Here is a 19,872-nt window from a genome sequence, read left to right as displayed (position 1 = left end):
CCCCCCTCCACCACCACCTCACCCCCTCCAGGTGGTGTTAAAAGCCTTCAGTACAGTAGTCACTATTTTCCATTCACTTCCCTTTTCCTTTTGGATTTTATGCCATGCTACTTTGCAAGCACCCTGTTAGGGATTTAAGTGCAAGTGCAGGAAAAAAAAAGAAGTAGCAATCCATGATTCATGTGACATGCTCTGTGCCCTTGACATGCATGGTGTCTCAGGGCTTGCTAAGAGCATCTTATCAGGAGGAAGCTACTGTGGTGCTCACTCTGCGCCGAAAAGGGAATCACAGGGTGCATCCTTCCAGACAAAAATCTATATTTATTTAAAACAACAAAAGGTGGAACACACACACAGGTAGAGGTCGTTTTGAAATGTTTTGATCAAACTTCAGCAAAGTCAGTTTTTGGTGTTGTCATCTAGGGCCAAGACGTGTGCACAGAAGTAGGCCAGAGGGCGTGCGTTCCCATCATGCCGGACCTGGAGAGTTTGACTGCAGTGTATAAATGATCTTGGCCTAGACTGTCAGCACCAAAGTCATGCATCAGCTCTGTGTTAAGCCCCACGGTGCAGCCGTCATCTCCCCTCCCTTACGAGTTCTTCTGACAGTTCCTATTCCACTCACCCTTTCACTTCCTCGCTAATTTTTCCTCTGTTTCCTCTCTTTCCTTCACCCCCCCCCCCCCCCCCCCACCCTCCTCGTCCTCTGTGGTCTCCAGTCCAGCCCCATATCACCCAGCTGAAGAACGTGACAGCCGTGGAGGGCAGCGCCGCCATGATCTCCTGCGTGGCTGAGGGCGAGCCTCTGCCCGACATCTCCTGGAGGAGAGCCAGCGACGGCCAGACCTTCGTGGACGGAGACAAGGTAGAAACTGCCAGAGAGTCCATCTGGCTCTGTGCGCGCATGCGTGTGTGTGTGTGTGTGTGTGGTGTGTGTGTGTGTGTGTGTGTGTGTGTGTGTGTGTGTGTGTGCGCGCATCATCATAAATCATGGGCACATAGGACATAACTAAGAAAGAATAAAAAACATTAACCAGTTTTGCTAAACACATGCACATACGCTTCAGGATGAATCAAATCCTGCCAAAAATCATCTTGTGATTTCATCCAGGAGCGAGAAAAATAGTCTGAACTTCAGAATTACCATAGAGTCAACATGACTCCTCCTTGATATGCTGTCATTAAAGACTGAGAGCATTTCTTCCTTTTATTGAAACCATCACCATGTTGCTAATATGAAATGTTGATGCTGGTGGTCACATATTGGCTTCAGCTTCAGGAACCAGACACATCATGCGACACACACACACACACACACACACACACACACACCTGTCTGACACCGGAACGAGAGGTGAGGCCGCGTCCGGCGTTTTCTGTAGCTTTCCAACAATCTGCCATTCACACCCTCTTGTATTTCATTGATCTTGAATGCCATCTTCATGTGGCAATGTTTTTTTTTATAGCTGTTTGAATCACAGCAGCTCTCCTTCAGTGTGACATTACTGCCGTTACTCTCTAGCCAAATTAGTGATTTGCCAAATGTCAATTTTAAATGAAGCTTTGAAATCCGAGGCCTATTTTTTTACACCTGCTGTCAGTGAGTTTCACTAATGAGGTTTTTGATAAAAACCAAAGTGTCCTGAAATAACCTCGACTCACAGAAGAGCATGAAGTCATTGAGCTGGAGTTGGAGCGCAGACGTAGGAATGACAAAAGGATTCAGCCACACGTGTGTAATGTTTTTGTTTTTTTTATGGGAACCATTAAAATGTCACTATTTTTATTTTTGCAGAGAAAATATTTGTGTTGAGTATTAAAAGAAATAGCCAACATGAACTGGTAATTACTTGTGTATGTCCTCATAAAAATGAAAGCAGGCATAATTATTCCCATCTGCCACACATGAAACGTTACCGTTAGAGCTATTTATTGCCTGTCTTACAGGCAGCTGCTAATAACATTCACATCCCAGAGTGATCGGCCATTGATCCTCGTCTGCTTCTGCGCTGCATTCGCTTTTCCATACTATAACTGACACATGATGCCTCAAGGACTTTTCATCATTTCAAAGCTGTACTCTTCACCTTGGTCCCTGGTTTTCTTTCTTTCTTTCTTTTTTTTTCTTTTTTTACAGGAAGTGTTTAAATCTCTCGACTTTGCAGAGATTATTATCTCAGGGGAAATCAGCACACACATTTATTTTGATTAGCTCTCCGCACAAAGAAGCAGCAAGAACCTTGAAGTTTCAATTTCCTCTTTGATATGTACCTCCCTTTGACTTTTGAAGTTAATCCAACTTAAGAAACAGAAGAGGCGCTAACCTTCAGTTGTGTATTTTTCTCTCAGTATCCATTATTCACTTTGTCCAAAAATCAGAAATCGAATGAGCTGCAGCGACATATTATTTTTTTTGGAACAGTAATTACTTTTCATTGAGTTGCCATCAATGTCAAAAACCCTGTGCACTTCCATCACAGACTCGCAGCTGAAGCTTTCACAGATGCAGTTAAAAAAAAAAAAAAGAAAGAAAAGAAAAACAAAGATGGCAGCCATTCTTTTGCTCGGGGAAAAAAGGTCACCGCAGAGATAAATGAATGTGTGCATTGGCTCGAATCGCTCGGGTTGATAAATCACAGCCAAAAATGAGAGTAAGTGCCTCTCTTCCCACAGCAAATGCAATTATGGAAATGCGTCGTGCAAACCAACACACCTAAACATGCGCAAAGACAAACACGGCTCGTGCGGCGCGAGGCGTGATGGATGGCCGCAGTCATTTAGGTTTAAGTCAGGATGTTCCTCTCTCAATTTGCTCTCCAATCTGCATATCCAGTCGGCACGCTCTCCTCTCCTTTTGAGAGACATTAAAGCCTCAGAGGCCTTACTTTTACCCGCCGCATAATGTCGCCTCCATTCTTCTCCCTCCCTGTCAACTAACACTGTGACCCTCGCTAAAAGAACATAATGGGATGCAGTTCCAGGAATTTAATTACGAACCGAGGAGCGATTTGAGTCGGGGGATTGTTTCACTCATCTGCTATTGTTGTGCTTATGAGCAAGGTTAGCAAACTGCTCGGTAGCCTCTGTCCTATTCATGCAGAACAACCAAGGCTGAAGAGCTGGTGACATTAAAGCTCTGCGCTATTGTTCCGATGATGATGCCTGTGTGTTCAATAGTTCAATAATTTTAACTTTTTGAAGAACCTTTTCACCTTTTTTTTCTTCCTCCTCTAATTCAGACGTCAAGCTCTCATTGGTGATGGTTGCAGCGCTTATCAAGAGACACTTTGCAGTTAAACCTTCAAAACGCAGTCTCCCACACCACACTGAGATTATTGTTTTGATTTCTGTTTGATAACTCATCATGAAATAAAACAGCCGCGAAATACAGCGGAAAGCAGATCACAGTGATGCTGAAACCCCCAAGCTGGCCCCTTATTTTCTTGAAGCAGAAAGCCATTATTAAATGTCACTCTGTTGTTGCCATGAGAATGCGGAGGTACAGTAATCATTAAGAGTTGTGCGACTATGAAGACCCCATGTTCAGCCCCCACACTAAACTGTTGGAATAAGCTGCGCTTGCCGGAATTAGACTACAGTGCGCTTCCAGCCTCGCTGACATTTCCAGCTGACATTTTTAATATCTGAAAATTCTCCAGCAGTTGGTCTGAAACACGGCGACAGTCTCCACGATCCTATTTGAGAGATTGCATTTGAGATTTAGCTTCATATGTTCACTGTAAACCCCGCACACATTCTCATTTTTGAGGTCTCATGGATCAGATAGGGAGAGGATTTCATCTATTTTCTCTCTTCTTCCCTCCTTCTGCTTCCACTACCTGCTCTTCCTTTCATCTCCTGCAGTTCCTCTATTCCCCCAGCTTCCACATCCCTCCGCCTTTTATCTGCCTGCGCTCTCATGTTGGTCGCTGTTCACGTGTGTTACAGTGTGTGTGTGTGTGTGTGTGTGTGTGTGTGTGTGTGAGCGTGCCTCCGCCGGAACACGCATGCTCCTGTGTGTGCACGTGAGCCGGTGTTGTGTTCACGTCTGGCCACTCGCCTTGTCGTTCCACTGTGCTGCATATCAAACAGGCTGCGCTTTAGGGGCTGAGTTCGTCTCCAGACACAGACCCTGTCAGTTGGCAGAGGGGGTTTTGGGGAGGGGGGGGCGGCAGGGGGGGTTAGCGAGTAATTTCCTGACTCAGAAGTTTACCCCCCCTGGAAGATTTCCTCTCTTCTCCTCCTCCCTCCATCTTCACTATTCCTATTCAACACACACACTCCCAATCCCATTGACCTCAGCCGGCGACGTAAACAAGCAAAGAAGCGTGCGGTGGCGACGCACGGAGACCCGAGGCGAGCCTTTAAAAGCCGCCTCAGCTCATTGGTTAATAGCATTGCGACGATAAGAGCAAAGATAAGCCATTCTAAACGGGATAATGCCGAAAGCAGTGGGAGAGCGACAACATGAAGAGAGCGTGATTCAGAGGAGGCGGCTTCACGGCCGAGGCTTATGAGGCTTAGACTCATAATGAGTATTAGCAGCGGCGGGTGCAGGGGGAGGGGGGGAAGTGTGTTGGGCGCTGTGTTCAGAGTCTCTATTACTAGTTACCGTGATGAGCAGTGACAAAAATCAACAAACAAGATACAGGACGGTAATTAGCCAGTGTTAGAGGTGCTGACAGGCAGATGTTGTGACGTCTGGACAGAGCACAGCTCGCTGTCCCCCGCCCCCGCGCCGTTTCCATTCCTCATGTGATGCTGCAGCTCCAGCAGCATTTTAGCACGCACACACACACACACACACACACACACACACACACACAAACATACATACACACAGATACGCACTCTCAGCTAATTCCCGGCATATGCAGTATGGCATATAATAAGACCGGGGTAAAAGTTGGCATGAACCACGTTAGCCATCGTGGCTGAATTACAGAGCAGCACAACAGTAATCAGATGATGCAGAAACACACAAACAAGAATCCTGCTGATTAAGGCGTGAACTATAAAAACCTCCCAAAGCATTGTGGGGCATCCCTTCGCTAAATAGGCTTACAGGGAGCCTGATTCAGCCTCAGCTTCTTTTTTATTCAGTTGTTTTTTAGATCTCATTCCTTTATTAGGAACAAATTAATTTGAGTGCGGTCCTACATTAACTCTCAGGCCTTGAGCTAAATAACTTTTACTCTATTTTTACTTCGTTAAAGCTGTTTGTCGAAGTTGAATTAATTGACTAACTAGAAAGGCAACGATGCGAGAAAGCAAAGTTGTGATTCATGGATGAAATCATGATTATGATAAACAGTTGTATGTATACCCTTGGACATGTGTACGTTTATAACCACAAAGCTTCTGTGCAGTGTGGTGAGTGTGTGTCCACTTCCACGTCAGTCCCCCATCATAATAAGACCTCATGGTTCCCGCAGCGTGACGGCTGCACCACGAGCACGGACGTCTCCAAGCCGGAAACATTTCAGCGTTGCTTCACAGTGACAGTGGAATCGTGACACATCACTGCTATCGTTGACAGCTGTGTCAAGAGCCCAGGATATAGATTGCCACCATATTGTGTGCCATGTGTTCCGCAAACTCAAACAGTGTTTACTGTTTACATCTGCGAATGGAGATGTCATCCAACGTCTTCATTACAATATTCATTTGAAGTCGAAACAGCAAATCAAACGAAAGATTTCGTAGCCTTGGCTCATGATGTTTATCATGTGATTTGCTGAAGTAGGACAGATACAAGACATTTTGTATTGGAAAAGGTTTTTTCTGCATGAATGGGGGAAAAATGACCTTGGAAAAAAAAATAGGCTAAGAATAGTATTTCAAGATAAAAGGCAGCAAGTGACATTGCTTAAGATGATTTTACTCCGTATGTCTGACCTCCAAATCTTCCAATCACGCACACACACGAATAAAAAACCCAGCTGCAGTCACGCAGCTCTCAAATGCATCAACCCTGAGTCCATGGGCAGTAGCACTGAAAAGTAGTTTCTCGGGGGTGGCAGAGGTTATCTGTTAGGTAACAGTCTGGAGGCTACAGCTGTATCGTGTCTGCAACGAGGATGCTCCTGGCGTGTTTTTTCTCATTACGAGTGAATGTCGATTACTGGAATGATAGCCTCGTCTGCTGTAATTGACCCGTTGCTTCAAATTGATACCATCTGTCTTCATACAGATGTAATGACCTTGTAATAAATCGACATTTTATTGCATTAACCCTGACTCTGTGTGACAAGTGACGGTTGCCTGCAGGGAGGGATGGAGGGAGTGAGGGTGGGGGGGTCAAAATGGATCAAGGAGCTGTCATTCAGTCCCAAGTACGAAGTTGGGCGAGGAACTTTCTGTGAAATGACTTGGCGGATTCGGGCCTTTGTGTTCCTCCTTTATATCATAATAAGTTAATCACCTCTCCAGTTTTACACAATCATAAAGCATGGATGTGGCTTTTTTCCTTCAAATATAATAACACAAATAAATTGCTAACCATACTATGAATTATTAAGTGGTTGAATCAATCTGCTCCTGTTTCAGCAGCCTATTTGATAAGCTGCTGTTTTTGGGTTGTTTTTGCTTATTAACTGCAATAAATGTGTGAAAAAAACGACAGGAACTACAGTAAATGCTACTTCTTGAGCGCCCAACTCTCTGCAATTAAACCTCACAGCTAGAATTTTCTGACCCATCTCCGACTTGCTTTTGTGTTCACAGAGCCAGGACGGACGTTTCGAGGTCCGCGGTCGCCACGGCAAGTCGGTGCTGGCCATCAGCGGCGTGAGGCTCGCCGACTTGGGCCGCTTCGACTGCGAGGCGCTCAGCAGGATCGGAGGTCACCAGAAGAGCATGTTTCTGGACATTGAGTGTAAGTACGCGCATTGGAGGCATGGATGAACACACACACAAGGGCGGGTTTCAGTTATTCCAGGTCATTAGATGGCACGCAAGACGACATGACACAGAAACAGAGTGGACAAATGCCAGAGCTATTTTTTCTTTCAGTTTACTTTTAACAATAAATTCATTATTGACCGTTTGAGTGTTCAGGGCAGTTGAGGGCAGAAACTGATGTAAATGCACAGACTTACATGCTTTCTCTCTTGAACGTCCCCTTCTTACCTGAGAGGGATGAAGAACAAGGCAGTATTAGAGTAGTGTGTCACAAGTTGGAGCCACCCGGTCACCGTGTCTCCTTAATCTGAAAATTAAAGCAGCCAGAGATGTGCGAATTCCCTGCACACACACGTACAAGGTTCAAAGGTTCAACTGTGCTTCTTGTCACACTGTGGCGGCATTGGTTCTTATTGAAGATCATTATACTATAAACAGCTCACCGTCGCCACCACACACACACACACACACACATACACACACACACACAGCCTCCAGAAGGGTTAATTAGTGAGAGGATATCATGCATCGCCTTTCGTTTCCACCCTGCTGACAACTCCCCTTCTCCTCCGATGAGCGTACCCATTCCTCAGCGCTGGTTGTTTGGGGTTATTTGGGGCGGGCTATCCCCTGCCTAATGAGCTCTGAAGCAAAGATCTCCATTTTGGCCTCGGAATGATTAGGTTCATTATGAAGAGCGGGGCGGCTGTGTTGCTGGAACGAGACCAATGGAAAAACGCACTTTTCCGTAGGTAGCCGTTCTTCCGCCTCGGAGCTCAGAGGAACAACAAAGGGAGAGAGGGCAGACAAACAAATGTATTCAGAGAGACAGCGAGGGGATAGAGTGAATACTTCATCTCTGTTGTCATGTGGAAACTAATTTTCTCCTCTTCTGGCTGGGGTGACTTTTGAGGTTCACGGATTCCCCTCCGAAAACCCGTGTTGCATAGTTCTTGAGAAGTTGACGTGTTTGGAAAAAAAAGTTAGACGGCATCCTGATCTCACATGTACGCGCCCGCTCTCCAAACCATGAAGTCGCTGTCATTCTGCTGTGAACTTGTTTCTGCTGGAGCCACAGCTGACAACTTGCTCTCGGACTTGACTCCCACTCTGCGGAAAGACACAGGCTGTGTGTGTGTGTGCGTGCGTGCGTGCGTGCGTGCGTGCGTGTGTGTGTGCATGTGTGTTTGAGTGCAGCGGGGCTGAGCCAGCCATTGCCACCGAACTAATGAACTCATTTACTAAGTCACTGCAGGCTGCGGGGGGATAACACGTCCTCGGCTGTGACAGAGAGCCGGGCATCAATCTCTTTAATGGAATCCTGCAAGCGAGCATAAAACAACCATAATGCCTCTCTGACTGAGCTGGGGCTGACTGGGCCCAGAGAAACCCGCACGACAGCTCGCCGCTTCGATCGTCCATTACTGCCCTTCCTATTTGCTGGGGCAAATGAGCTTCTGTTTGCATCCTTTTTTTTTTTCCTGAGGATATGATCATGAAGGAGACCCCCCCCACACACACACACACCCCTTCCCTTCTTTTCCCTCAGCATGAGGTGGCTTGAATTAAGTTTGAGGAGTTTGGGAAGAATTAATGAAATGCTTTTTCTTCTCCCTTTGAGGAATTTGGGGGTTAGGCCTGAGTAAGTCATTTTCATGACTTTGATCATCCAATGCAGCTCCACCTTTGATTTGAGCGTTTAATTGGCTGCCACAAATTCCTGACATACCACCAGTTACTCTTTTAGCAAGTCAGGTCTTGCTTTAGCACTACTTTGCCATATAAATGATGGAGGTGTGAGCGATAATATCTCTATTTTTCTTTTCTCTTTTTTTTTTTTTTTTTTGACAGACATACCAAAGTTCCTGACCAATCACACCATCTATTACTCGTGGGAGGGGAACCCGGTGAACATAAGCTGCGACGTAATGTCCAACCCTCCCGCCACCATGCTGTGGAGGAGAGAGCGCTTCACCATCTCTGCGGAGGGAACGGCCAACACGCGGGTGCACAGCGCAGAGGGCAAGTCTGTGCTGGAGGTGGGTGCCAGTCGGTGGTGATGGAAGCCGAAGCTGCCGTATTGACCTGTTTACGAGCAATTGCAAAACATGAGGGAACACCCGCACGACTTACCATTGCCTCATTAAATAGCATCGAGATTAGTAAAACAATTAATTGATTTTTCTGATGGAGCGAGAATTGATCCACAACAACTTTTGTAATCATAATAATTAAACTAGTTCCATCCCCTGCTTGTGTTAAAACAAACAAGTTAAAGATGTCATTTGATGATGGTTTTATTTCAGTATTTTTCTGACATTTTATAAATGAAACATTTAATCACCTAATAAAAAAATAAAAAAAGTGACAGATTAATCAAAAAGAAAGTGAAATTTTCATCCAAACCACTTTTAATTAAAGAAATAGCCCTTAAAAAAAAGATTGTTTCTATTGAAAGCAGCTGGAAACAAGATGGAATAGAGAAGTGAGAGTGAACCAAAATATTAACGCTGCAGGCCTCAAAACCAAAATGATAAGCTATGATAAGTCTCACTACAAGTGACCTCTTTCACATTAAACAGTCATTTGATCCATTGTTAATGTAAAAATATTGATTGGTGCAGCTTTATATTTACTTCATTTATGTTCAGCAGAAATGTCAGAGGCAGGTTATCTCCAACCTACGTATTCACTCTACCATTAGAGTTATGTAAGAAATGTAATGTTTTGTAATGTAACTCACTCTGGTTAATTATTATTCTCTGGTTCTAGGTGACTCCTATGTCCGACAGGGACTTTGGCCGCTACAACTGCACAGCCAGGAACAACATAGGAGTGCGATACCAGGAGTTCATCCTGGCCCAGGCAGGTGAGTCTACAGAGCGCCGCTACTGTGTGGCCCCTTTACCTGAGCCGATGAGACTGAGGACTTGATTTCAAGTCCAGAATGTGTGCAGTCTGGGACCCTAAATCTTTTGAATCACTAACTCCAACCATCCAACTACTTTGTAACCCTCTACCTCTTCACTAATAGTAATCACCTTATTTGCAATTCTCAGGAAGATGAATTCCACTACAACCCCCCTCCTCTATTCAGGCTAGCCTAATCTCAAATAGCGCCAGCTGATTTACCCTACCCCTCGCTATTCACTGAAGTAGCCCCTAATTTACTGTAGCGCAGGCTAATACACAATAGTGCAGTCCAATTATCTTTAGTGCTGATTGAATTGCTCTGCAAAGGGGGAAAGTAGTGAGCAAAAAGCTGACCTAACATGTAGTCGTGCAGAAAACAATGTGTTTTGGAAGTGGTTCTGACACTTAGAATTCTGCACACACACACACACAGGGAAACACACACACACTGTAGTAAAAGTTGGATACAGTTGACAAGCTGAAAAAGACTCATCTCTCCTCCACAGTGTCTCCACAGAGCTAAACCCTGAGTGAACACCAGTAGGAATTGCACTTCTTGAAAATAAGTTTGTCTTGAATCGGACTGTTTTGATTTGAATAAGACCGACGGTGAACACGTGAATCAGGCACTGATGCTTTCCAAGTGACAAAAATGGGAAAAAAAGCTAAAGCAGCAGCTAAAACTAGCCGAAGGACAAATGGTAGATGCAGCACAGTGATGTCCCACCTTCCCTCACAGTGTTCTATTGCTTTCAAGGCCTAGAATTATTACAGCCGTAATGTCTGTCTTTAGTTTGATTATGGGGATGGCGGTGATGTAATAGGTAGGAGGCAAAGTAGGTATCGACTGCAGCATTAAAAGTACCTTCATTCTTTTTTAAAAGATGCATTTAGTGGTATTTCGGTTAGTCTGTCTACCACTTTGTTCCAGACTGAAATATCTGAACATCAGCCTTCCTTTTTTTTTTTTTTTTTTTTCTGCTTTCATTCATACAAGGTTGTGAAATATAATTTTTTTTCAGATCCTGAAACCAAGTAAGTGGTTCAGGCAAAACTGGTGTCATACCAAAACCGACAAGCTCGTAACTGATGCCATCATTGTGTCTTTTCAGACGTACCATCGAATCCGTACTCGGTGCGTCTGTCGGCCGTCTCCCAGCGCCTGGCGACCGTCACCTTCATGAAGCCCGACTCGCACGGCGGCGTGCCCATCAGCTACTACCTGGTCCAGTACAAGGAGGTGGGCTCGCAGGACTGGAGGGACGTCAAGTCGCACAGTGTCCAGAGTGAGTGGCGTTAACGCTAACAGTGAAAGTCTTTTTTTTATTTTTATTTTTTTATCACTGATTTACTTGTACAGAAAATGACTGGAAGATAAAGCCATTGTGCAAAATATAAGGAGGTGGAGGTGGAAGCCATTACGGACAATGTTCTTATTGTTAAGACAGCTAAAAGCCCATTTGAACACGTCCATTACTGTCTGCGTTTCATTACTGAGGCCGGTTGAACGTGTCAGATCGATGAGAAAGCTTTCACCTGTTCACATGCTCCGCTCATTTCATGGACAGAGCTGATTACCTTTAGGTTTGTTAACATAGTTAATATGAGAGGATAAAAGCAGTTACCATGACATGCTTTCTCTCTTTCATCCTCACATCGTTTGGTCAAAGGTTACTGTAACTTCTGAGACCTTCTGAGGCTTTTATGATCCACTGATGTCTAAATAGAGTTTGATGAAAGTAATTTTCCTCAAACATAAGTTGATAAGGTCAAGGATCAGGGGAAAAAAACCTTCATAAAATGTGAAATTGCACACAAGTGCTCAGAAAATGGTCCGCAGTGAAACTAAGTAGTTGTCATTTCTAGTTACGGAGCTGAAAACACTGGCACATTTCTTTAAGAGTGCTCGCATTCATTCAGGTTTTCTTGTGAAACATCCTTACAGAAAAAAAAATCCTATTTATGGTACATGGTTTTTCACATGGCAGCAATGAATAAAAAAGGAATGTAAAAAACGTTGTTGCTGCATGTCGTTCCCCTTCTCTCTATCCCAATTCCTGTCACTCTTCACAAAAACTTTTTTAGCTTTTACATGTAACATTAGCTCTGTAGTAAAATGATGAGTTCAATGACCCCTCATACTCATACATAGTCATGAATATGACTACTTCACTTTTGAGAAATAAGAATATTTAAAAAAAAAAAAAAAACGTACAGCTTCTACTCAATAGACCAGCCACATCGGACCTCTCTGCACGCCACATCATATCTGGCTTTAACAAGCGGTTTCCGCCTGTTAACACCGCCGCTCATCAGCTGACACCCAACGAGCACTAGTCGGAACCGTATCACATGATCTGCCCTGAGATGTCACCGGGTCACGACGAACCCCCGAAACGCCTCGCGGGGCAGAGCGCCACAGACCTGTCAGAGCTGAAAGAGCACGCCCCTCCTCTTCTTATGCTTTTGCGACTCCTAATTGATTTCCAAGCCTGTTGGTGGGAAAAGTACACCACGAGGCGAAGGATGGATGGAAGGAAAATGGAAGCCAGAGGACGAATGGTCGGGTGATAAGCAGGTCCGACAAACCTGAAGGGCTTATCACTAATATCCCTCATTTCAGAGTCAGTTACAATATGGAGATGCGGTGAGGTGAATACTAAACACCAGCTAGGGCTTCAACAGTGTATGTAAAAATATACTGCATATATGCAGGGAGGAAACATTAGGAACAGAAGCAGATAAATAAAGCTAATCAGTTTAATTTAGTTAAATGTTTTTTTATGTTTTTTTTTTTATTCAACTAAAATATTGGACTAAAATATTAAAATAGTGAGCTGGACTAATTACAAGGCAGTTAAGTGGCATCATATAATCATAGAAGCCTCCTCCTCACTGGAAAGTACTTACACAATAAACTCTTCATCATAATGAGATGCTCGGACTTGTTTCATTGGAAATGCTGTTGCCCAAATTGAAATGTCTGCTTATGGCCTGGAAACGAACCTAGCATGGCTGCAAATTGCAGAATTTGTTTTTCAGTTCTGGGACTAAAGAACGGCTAGAGCACCTATTACCATTCAAGTATTTAATTTGTGCCAACTGACAAAAACAACAACTTTCACTCAGGCTCGTTACACTGCCGGCTCTCTGCTGGATTTTCTGAATAGTGAAGGTTATGTAAACAGACTCTAATCACTGTAGAATTTAAATGGGGATCCGTAATGTGCTCTGATAATGAGATTTCCTGTTTTCTTCAATCATGAATGGGATTTTTACAGGATGAATGCAAAACATTACACTGTTTTTTATCTGTTTGGATCCCTCTGATATTCTCCAGAATAATGTACAGTGGTTGTATCTTTCAATACAGCACTGATTATAACTCATTGTTCAATATTATTGTAGGTGTGCATCTGTTTTCTCAACTCCAATTATTTCTCCATTAACTCCAGTATATTGTACACAAAATATTTACACTCTTAATATCGTCTTGCATTCACATAATTATCCTCCCATACTGTTTATTATAAGTATTTTACCAGAATACTGTAGCTGTTCTGTTATATTTTAGATGTTCAGCTTCAACTTTTATTCTGAAACTTGAAAGTCAGGGGATGATAGAGAGGCAATGACACTCGTAGAGATTAATATAATAATAGTTCTGGTTAGATATTGGTTGAACATAACTTTGAAATACAAAACACGGGCGAAACTTACACTCATGTGATTGTTAAACCATAAGAAATGAGGTGTCAGTGCTTGTTGGATGGTTGGAAATATCCAATTTTGGGTGTCAAAGGTCAAGGTCACTATGACCTCACAAGACATGTTCTTGTGAAAGCACCGCAAGCTCATCAGCTGATATTGAGCTGTAACAACAGTCTCTAAAGTGAAGCCAGCGTATTTCTCTATCAAGCAGTGCAGTGATAAGTTCCATCATTCCTTACCTGCACTGCATATATCAGTTGACTCGGGACAAACGTGCACACCGACCGCGTTTAACATGCCGCTGTAACAGCCTCCTCTCTTCTGACGAGGGCTAATTGGGTGCACAGCCTCAAAAACAAAAAAATAATTTCCAAAGCAGTCGCTGTGTAAGCATTTTCGGTCACAGGCGCTTCCATGGAGCACGAATCGTGTGAACAGCAAGTCTCTTTTCTTTGCGGGTATACAAGACAACCAAAGCAATGACATAATTCAACAACAGGAATACTAGAGTGTAATATCTTATAGCAAGACTAAAACATAATCGTAAGAAAGTAAAATAAATCTATAATTACTGACTATTTTCTCAAGGGGAAACGCCTTGCGATGCACATATGGCGTAAATGATTTTCAGGCTTTGTTTACATTAATGATGCTCAATATTTCTCTCTGCACTGAAAGCAATGATGAGCGAACTCTGGTTGTGTCTCTCCAGCAACAGTGGTGCTGACAGGACTGGAGCCCAACACGACGTACGAGGTCCGAGTGGCGGCTGTCAACGGGAAAGGTCAGGGGGAGTTCAGCCACACGGAGACCTTCCAGACTTTACCCATCCGTAAGCCCGACTCTCTGTTCTTCCTCATTTCCTGTGGCATTCTTCAAAATAAGAGCTTCTCAACTCGACCCAAAAGGAATTTTCCAAAACCATTCTAACAGCGACTTCACTTATCTATCTATGAAATTAAATCCAGACATAATCACTTGAATTCATTACGACAATGAGCACGTAGACTGGGTTAATTGTTAATTATCAGCATGTCCCAGCAGTTAATGAATGAAGATGTTCTGAAGATAATGAGGAAACAAACCAGTGTACAAAAATGTCATATATATTATCAAATGGGCCAGTAAGCGCCGATATAACCGCTCTGCAAATGTATTTGACTTGATATCAGAAAGATATGTGTGTCCTGATTTCATAAAATAAAATAAAATAAAGATGTGATAGAACTGCAAACAAGCTGTGAAATCTGTTCCAAGCATCAGCACCTTGGCAAAATGAGACTTACTGAAACTATTGGCTCGTGCTTATGTTTGAGGTGGTTACAACCTCCTCATATTTCAGTGATATGAATCCATATTATTGGAATAGATCCTGTCAAATTTGTGTCTTGATGTAAAACTGCTGCATTAAAAATGTTATACTGCAGGGGTTTTATGATAAGCATTTTATTTATTCTGGCAATCTGGCACAGCAGGATTGCAGTAAATCCAGGCAAGGCCATCGAGAGAAAAAAAAAAAAGTCTTTCCACCGTTAATATTACACAGCAGTGCAGCTACTGAGAATGAATGTTAGAAGGAAGATCCAATTAGCAAAATACAGTGAATAATAAGAGCCTCCAGTCAACATTAGTTATAGCCAGGCAGTGGGAGTTGCCTTGTAATATGAATTTAATTCAGCTTAAAACCTCCCTTCTCCTCGTACTGCATCCTTATCTCATATCTCACATTGCCACCTGCTCCCCTCCTTGGGAATGCACACACAGGCAGACACACACATCCTCTCACAGAAAAAAAAAAAAAAAAAAAAACACACACACACACACACACACACACACACACACACACACTCAAAGGCGTTTTGTCTCACATCTCTTCTGAAGCCTCCTTCTCACCACCTTCTCCCTCAGGAGAGCCAAGTCCGCCGGCGGTCCACGGCCAGAGAGGAATGGGCAAGGCCTACAGGCTGGGGCTGGTCAAGCAGGACGATGGAGGGATGCCCATCGTGGAGTACATAGTCAAGTACAAGACTGTGAGTCATTTACAGTGAAACATATCAAAGCATCACACTGAGATTCCCCCGGTGTGTGAATGAAATCCAAAAACACTGACGCCAAGAAAGAAAAAAAAAAGCGGAGTGAGAATTTATTTCTTTATGTATTTTTTTTTTTTCATAATTGCCCGACTCAAGTTCTACACACTTGAAACTTGACACTTAATACACTATTTGTTGACTCTGCCTTCACAATTTGAACTAAACAAAGAAGCAGTGCTGATAATGAACCCACAACAGTGGCTGAATGGAGGGAGAAAGCGATTAGTAAATCGAGAAAATGAGGTTTTCTCTTATTTTCAAGTGTGCAATTTAGTATCATATGAAAGACGCCAGAACGGCTCACTGTCACAAGTTTTTCATTCTTCAACGCAACAGCGACATGTGACACTGGAAAGGCTGTCTCCTCCCCGGGTGGAGTGTGTTTGAGTCAGTAGCTTGATAGGCTCACGCTGATTGAGCTGAGCGAACGTGTTGGCGGGAAAACGACACTTACAGTTTGCGTTTTAAATGAGAGCACACACGCGCTCTCAGAATTCACTCGTCCATATTAGTAGTTGATGTTTTTTTTTTCGTATGTAAAATAACAAAAAGCAGCTTAAACTCACAAGATAAGGCGAGCCGCTGAGATGAGGCCAGGAAGCAGACGAGATGGCACTCGTACAAAAACTCACCACAGGACTAAGTGGATTTGAGCTGGTCTAAATCTCCTATCTCCCCAATGCTAATGTGTCCAAGCAGGCATTTCTCTGTCTCATTGAGGAAGTGACAGCGATTTAAAATAATACCGCCGCGGATGAAAACATGCTGTGGAGAAGAGGGTCAGGAAGTCTAAGCTTTTTTTTTTTTTTTTTTTTCAGGCTGTGCAGGGAAAATGCGGATGCTTTCACACACACACACACACACACACACACACACACACCCTAGTAATCTTATGGCCCTCGTCTGGCGCACATGTGCTCAAACATGGAGGTGCAGGCTCGGATGAACTCCAGACGCATCAGAGTTACCTGACAATCCGGACAAATGTTAGATACATTTATGTCCCTGTATCTTGGCTTCACTTTGCGCTGCTCTCTGTCCTCTAACATCGGGAGGACGAGGTGCCAAGCAGGCGAGAATATTAAGTACACAGTGCGTTTGGCATGTTTTCAGTGTACAGCTCTCAGCCTGACGCTTCAGTCTCCAATCCGTTGTTTGCAATTGGTGACAAGAGGGGGGGGGGGGGGGGGGGGGGGTGATGTGAGGAAGGGGTAAAAAAGAGAAAAAGGCTGAGGCCACAAAGGAATGGAAACGTATCAGAGAACTTGCGTGAACTCGATGGAAAAACAGAGGATTACCCTTTTTTCTTTTTACCTATGCAAGTGCATCTGCGTGGGGGCGCTTCGCAACTGCGACTCAATTTGTGATTGCGGTTACTCCCCAGATTAAAAACACAAAGGGTAAGCTGTTGTTTATCACATAAAGCAGCACTTCCTCTCCTTTGGATGCTCGCTGACAGAATAAAATGTGGAGCATACATTCAAGGGGTAAGCAGGCTATTTCCTTTTTGACTTTATTTTTTATTTTCTTGCCTCCTCTTTATTCTCCCGCCAGGATAAAGAGGAACAGTGGATGACCAAGCTGGTTCCAGGGGCGAATGATTTTGCGATGCTTCAGCCGCTGCAGTGGAACACGAGATATGAGGTGGAAATCACGGCGCGCAACGTCAAGGGCCTGTCGGAGCCGACCTTCTATCAGTTCTTCATGCCACAGAAACCAGACATTACAGGTAAAAGCATGACAAGGAAAAACTTAATCTTTTTTTTTTCTTAATCTTAATTTGTCTTTGTAATATATCCACTTGTCCTTCACTTGCTACCCCTGGGAGAATGGGAGAATATTTTCTGAACTTTCTTGTGTTGCGGCGGGTTCATGCCACTTGGAAAGAGTGATAGCGTTGGCGATAACAAAAGCAAGAGAGCAAGATGTTCCAGTCGAGATAAAGCAAGCTGCAGAACACAGCAGGCCTTGTTGCTTGCAATGCTTTCTGGACAAATGAGGTTGCTGTCAGTGGAGAAATTGGTGCCGGTGCCTCGCCTGCAATGGATTTCTCCCTGTATGATCGTTGAATGGCGTTTAAATGCGAGAGTCTGGAGAGAAGCTTCTTTTTTTTTTCACTCAAAAGTTGTTTTCTGGTGCTGCATTGAAAAGATGGACGTGTTTTCCGCTGTGAGATTTCATCGTAGCTGCTCTAAAAACCTCGCTCTGCGGTGCATCATCTACACATCACTTTATCCGTAGGTATAAGAAGAAGTAAACAAACAGGGCAATAACATCGTAGATAGAACGCTGCAGGTGAAACAAACAGGTCATGCTGGTGTGTTTTATAAACGACTGGGGAAGGTGATTATTGTAGTTTAACTGTGATTTGCTCGTAGAATTAAATACTTAAAAAAAAACAACATATTAACATTATCATTAACTGTCAAGTAAATGTCCCTAAATCTGCTGGGAAATAACAGACAAAAAGACGCTCCTTTTAGCTTCTCTTCAGTGTCCCAGTGATTCCTTCACAGTTGTGTGGGTACATCCATGGGGACACTGCAAACAGGTACTGCTAATAGCTAATACGGCACTTATGATAGTGCCAATTGTAAACTTACTGAATCTACAGTGACTTCCTGTTTACATCACCTTAGGATCATATTTCCTTCTTACCACAAACAGGTGATTCATTAGCACTGTGACTAAAGCGAACTTGGTTTCACTGATTGACAGCAAGCGAGAGCCAATGAAGAGATAGTGGGATATGAGCATTTGCTAAGACAGCGTTTGGAATTCATTCAAACGAGAAAAAACACACACACCGTGAGCTCATTCACAACAAGAAAACCCACAAGTGGAAATCTCTTCAGGCTATGGTTTTCTTCTTTAACATCTAATTTTTTTATTTTTTTATTTTTTTACCTCTCCGTCTTCCTTTTTTTTTTTTTTTTTTTCCGTCCATCATGTGGTTCTCCTGTGGTGCTGCTTTGCAATTCTGCAGCGGAGTGTTTCTGCATGGTTAGTCAAGCTCATTTCTCATTTGAAAGACCCAACACGCAGACGGTCACATAAGCCTGTACACAAGCACGGACATCTTTGTCAGCACTTGCGGCCCTTGTGTTGAGGTTACGCGGTTCTATCCCATGAAGTGTGTGTGTGTGTGTGTTTGTGTGTGTGTGTGTGTGTGTGTGTGTGTGTGTGGTGCTCGTGGTCGTGGTCGTGCAGGAAAGCTTCTCATTTCCAACTCCTCCGAGGACATCGCACGTGTGAAGAAGCAAGCAGAGACTTTGAAGTGTGCTTTTAAAGATACATGTATCGTTCAAATAAAAATGTTATGTGCACTTCCCCCTTGCAGACTTCGCATTCACACGTGAAAAAGAAAGAAGGGGGGGTGGGGGCTGTTTCAGTGTTGTTTTGCTCTGGTAGCACGTCCATCCATTTGTGCTGTTTGGGATCGAGCGAGTGTTTGCCTCTGTCATTACTGCACTGGTTAAATGGCCTGTGAGAGTGTGCGCTGCTTTTCAAACACATAACAAGACCAAGGAACAGCGAGCTTAAGGCGGGCCACTTCGATTGACTGTCCTCTCTTGTTAGCGAACAGCCGTGCATCATGGGAAAAGCGCCTGAGAGAGAGAGAGAGAGAGAGAGGAGACAGGGAGGAAATGCTTTTCTCTTCAGGTTGTTTGTTTGAAGAAGAGTAACACAGCTGAGCTTTTTGGAAAGAAGGCAATAAAGGAGCGGACAGTCGATGGAGAGAGCGGGAAAATGTGAGAAATCACTCGCTCACCTGCTCAAACTTTGTCTCTCAACTTTTCCACCCCCCCACCCACACAAGACTCTGCCGTTCCTCCTTTTCAAAACCAATCACCAGTCCCGCACCAATTTACAGCTTTATAATTGCAGTTCATGTTTACTGCATTTTCATTAAGTCAAGCCGTCACTGTCAATATTCTTCCGCCCCAAAACGATGTTCATTTATTCATACAATCCGGCAAAGTCGCGCAGGTTAAACAGAGAAATTACTCGCCGTTCACATTTCCTGCTACACTGAGTCAAATTGGATGTTGAGGAAACGCCATGGTCAGTGTTAGCTCTATCAACAATATTACATGTGAAATATATGTCCGTCTCAATTGTGCAGCATCTTTCCAATCCATCGCCTCCTTTCTTTTTTTTTTTCTTTCTACTTCGTCTTCACCCATATAATCACACTCGCACACAGTCTTGATGAAAGAAACATCCCCTCGTTTTTTGTTTTTTTTTTCCG

The 19,872-nt window shown here is 43.7% G+C and overlaps 1 protein-coding gene across 2 annotated transcripts in view; it reads left to right on the top strand.

The window, feature by feature from the left end:
• Positions 1–19,872, top strand: part of ncam2a (neural cell adhesion molecule 2a) — a 241,650-nt gene that overhangs the window by 198,361 nt on the left and 23,417 nt on the right. For both annotated transcript variants that reach the window (XM_023393367.2, XM_087170181.1), the window contains exons 8-15: positions 720–865; positions 6,727–6,877; positions 8,755–8,942; positions 9,676–9,772; positions 10,929–11,102; positions 14,240–14,359; positions 15,436–15,557; positions 17,175–17,349. In XM_023393367.2, coding sequence (XP_023249135.1) covers positions 720–865; positions 6,727–6,877; positions 8,755–8,942; positions 9,676–9,772; positions 10,929–11,102; positions 14,240–14,359; positions 15,436–15,557; positions 17,175–17,349 — 1,173 coding nt within the window. The remainder of the gene's footprint in view (positions 1–719; positions 866–6,726; positions 6,878–8,754; positions 8,943–9,675; positions 9,773–10,928; positions 11,103–14,239; positions 14,360–15,435; positions 15,558–17,174; positions 17,350–19,872) is intronic.

The sequence above is a fragment of the Seriola lalandi genome, unplaced genomic scaffold, assembly GCF_002814215.2.
Source record: "Seriola lalandi dorsalis isolate HSWRI2012SDOR001 ecotype SW California unplaced genomic scaffold, Sedor1 jcf7180002054933, whole genome shotgun sequence".
NCBI classification, from domain to species: Eukaryota; Metazoa; Chordata; class Actinopteri; order Carangiformes; family Carangidae; genus Seriola; species Seriola lalandi.
Note: the sequence above shows the minus strand (reverse complement) of the source record. Positions and strands in the feature narration are given on the sequence as shown.